Source organism: Theropithecus gelada, chromosome 5 (genome assembly GCF_003255815.1).
Source record: "Theropithecus gelada isolate Dixy chromosome 5, Tgel_1.0, whole genome shotgun sequence".
In the NCBI taxonomy this organism is placed as follows: Eukaryota; Metazoa; Chordata; class Mammalia; order Primates; family Cercopithecidae; genus Theropithecus; species Theropithecus gelada.
Genome location: NC_037672.1, coordinates 6,176,020 through 6,179,125, shown reverse-complemented (window position 1 = coordinate 6,179,125; position 3,106 = coordinate 6,176,020). Strand labels below are relative to the sequence as shown.

Here is a 3,106-nt window from a genome sequence, read left to right as displayed (position 1 = left end):
ACTCTGTCTCCCACAACCCCCTCCACGCTCCTTAGCATCCAGCTCACTGGCCGTCTCCCCAGTGCTGGAACTCAAAAGGCTTTTGCTCACTTTGATCCTTATGCCTTATATGTCTTCATTCATTTCTACTTTTCAGGCCCAGGTAAGTCACCTGCTCTGAATTCACACACTTCCCTACTAAGAGTTGACCCCCTCCTCAGGGCTCCCACATGATATCCACACACTCTATATCGCAATTCCTTGTTTCCATTTCTGTCCCACACCTTCGTCCCATCCATGTCTCACCTTTATGTTCCTAGTGCCTTGGATAAGATATGAAGCACGTTACATTCCCACTGGTTGACTAAACACACTTCTGCTGCTGAAAAGCAGGGGCTTGGCCCAGAGGATAGCCGAAAAGTTTTTCTCTTCAGAACTGAGTGTTCCGTCAGCTCATCTCTACAGCACCTTCCAGAAATAATTCTCCCTCAGTTAAAGGCTTACCAAGAGCCTTTAACTACAAGCAGTTCAACCCCATTTGATGACACTCAGTGAAGAACATCCATTTCAAAAAGATTGATTTATGATTCTTTTATTAACACACACAGGAGGGGCTTTGGTCATGTGAACAAAAAATTTATTTTTTAAAAAAGGCTTTTTAGGTCTTTGTTTTTCAAGGCAAATTAATACTTACTATACGTTTGACTTTGACCTCCCATCTGACAGGTCTACTACCCTGATGAACTGGAAGAGACTTTCCAGGCCCTGATAATGTCTTTTCCTTTCTCTGGCCTCTTAAAGCTCTTTGTAGACTGTCTCTTCGATGCCATTCTCTGATGTCCCTGTAATGTGTGAGGGTATTACAATAGCTCCTAATCAAACTGCCTTGTCATAAAAGGTCAGCTATGTTGTCTAAATCAACTCACCTGACAGGTTACACAATATATATCAGACAATGTGCCACAAAACATAGCTCTCCTCTTTCATCTCACAGAGGAACTAAAGTTCCAAAATATATACAAAACCACCTTCCATCTCCAACTGTCTTCTCGTTCTTCCCAGCTTTATGCAAAGCAGTCTCATTAATACATTCTTCACCAGGCTCAACCAGGCAGCGTAGTGTCTTCCACTGCACCTCTAAAGTTGGAAGATTCTGATCCCAAGTCTTGACGTGTTCCAAAAAACGATCAGGTCACAAAGGTAACAGCAAAATACAAGGCCATGCCCAACATTTCAAAAACACAGCGAAGTAACAAGAATAAACGTGACCACGAAAACAACTTAATTAAGCCCCATTTCTCTTGTGAAAGTATTTCTTCGACAAAAGTTGTATTTCCAGAACCAAACACATTTGATGATCTAAATCCATATCGAGGTCATCAATCACTGACCATAAGGGAGACTGTTACATGGGGGTAAAAAACATACAAAAACAAAACAGAGAAAATGACAAGCTGTTTCAGTTTCCTCAAGGTGTCAGTTCATCCTTACCAGTTGACTACAGTCCTCAGCTGTGAACCTAAAGCACAATTGGGAGAAATTTACCATGAAGACATTGACTCTCAAAGTTCCATATCTTGATGTTAAAAATAAATGTGAACCACCCAGAAGAATGCCACTTCTTTGAGACACGGTCCTCTGACATACCTGTCTCATAGAACAGTCTGGAAATTTCAGGTAATGGCCTCTGGCTTTACTCTTTATTTCTTTCCCTGCGTTCTCAGCCTGCGTTCCATTGTGCTCCACAGCCTAGGTCTTCTGTGGCTTTCCCCAAACTCCCTTAGTGCCTAGACAGGTCTACTTCCTGGCGACTGCCCTATTAGAACTGACTTACGTTTCACAAAAACAAACCCGAAGTTACTTTTATTTTTCTGTGATTACCAGTGTGGGAGGGAGAGGCCACAAAAAAACGGTATACTAACACCTACCAAAACCAGCACGCACTCTTTCCTCTTGACCCCAATTTTGTTCCCAATGCTCAATTTTCGATGCAATAAAATGGGGGATGCAGGCCTAGAACATAACTTTTTACAGGGCGCGGTTTAACCATGCTTAGGGCGACTACTGAGTTCCATCCAAGCTCCCGCGAGTTTCCGACCTTACCGCCGATCTCCTCCTTCAAGAAGACTCGCTTCTCTCTATTCGCCAGACGAGCTCGACCAGCATCTCTGCCATCTTCGCAATCTCCTTGGCCTTCTCCTCAGCCTTCTCGCACAACTCCGACACTCTCTCGTCGGCTTCGCCACTCGGGTGCTGCACGTGATTGAGCGCGCTCTCCTCCGAGGCCTCTACCTGCGTTTTGATCTGGATGAGCATATTGTCCATCTCCCACAGCTTGCTCCTGGTTCGCAGGTACGCCCGCCCGTGCTCGCGTATAAGAGACGCGATGTCCTCGCGCATCTCGTTGATGACCGGGAGCAGGAACTGCTCGAAATCCTCCTCCGGCTCCAGCACCTCCACTTCCTCAGGCGCTTCCACCTCGTCTATGTCCAGGGGCCGCATCTCCTCCTGCCGCTTCTTCAGTACCGGAGGGGCGTTCTTCTTACCGGAACCCCCCAGGGACTGGAGATCAGCAGTGATTGCTGGAGGCTGAGCCCACACGCTTTGTCAATAGTACTCCCGAATTATCTTTAATTTTTTTCTTCCTTTTAATTGTAAGCCTTTAGCTTTAGAATTCCGTGGGAAGAATCGCCGTGGACACACACAGCAAAGCGACCTGCGAAATGGAGTCGCAGCCGTCAACTCGCCCTCGGCCTTTTTGCGGCCCTTTCACGACAGAGCCGGGCTCCTTTACGGTCACGCCTTCGGCGAGACCCAGTAGCAGGCGCGCGCACGTAAAGGGGTCTCGGGCGCGCGCATGGCTAGCCCAGTCAGCTTCCCGGCGCTCCGCCTCGCCCTCTTCTCTAATTTAGGTTGGTGGCGGCAGGTTTGTTCCCGTCTTCCCCTAAAGCTTCCCTTCAGAGGGGTTTTACTTTTATTATTATTTTTTTAAAGTAAAAGTGACCCTCCCTTCCCCATATTTGAATAAGACTGGCTGGCGTTCACAGCGCTTACTATCTAAGCATGCAGAAGCTTGGATTAATTTATATGAATTCACTTAGCCCTCACAACGAACCTATAAGAGAAG

At 46.6% G+C, this 3,106-nt stretch overlaps 1 protein-coding gene across 2 annotated transcripts; it reads right to left on the bottom strand.

The window, feature by feature from the left end:
- Positions 1-559: 559 nt before the first annotated feature.
- Positions 560-2,781, bottom strand: MRFAP1L1 (Morf4 family associated protein 1 like 1). 2 transcript variants are annotated; one of them, XM_025385438.1, is made up of 2 exons: positions 2,078-2,781; positions 560-1,498 (listed from the first exon to the last, which is right to left on the bottom strand). In XM_025385438.1, exon 1 carries the CDS (start codon positions 2,479-2,481, stop codon positions 2,098-2,100), a length of 384 nt encoding a protein of 127 aa, XP_025241223.1. In that variant the 5' UTR covers positions 2,482-2,781; the 3' UTR covers positions 560-1,498; positions 2,078-2,097. The 2 variants fall into 2 exon arrangements, with proteins under 2 accessions (XP_025241223.1, XP_025241222.1); XM_025385437.1 differs by having other exon boundaries at positions 2,083-2,781.
- Positions 2,782-3,106: the final 325 nt, after the last annotated feature.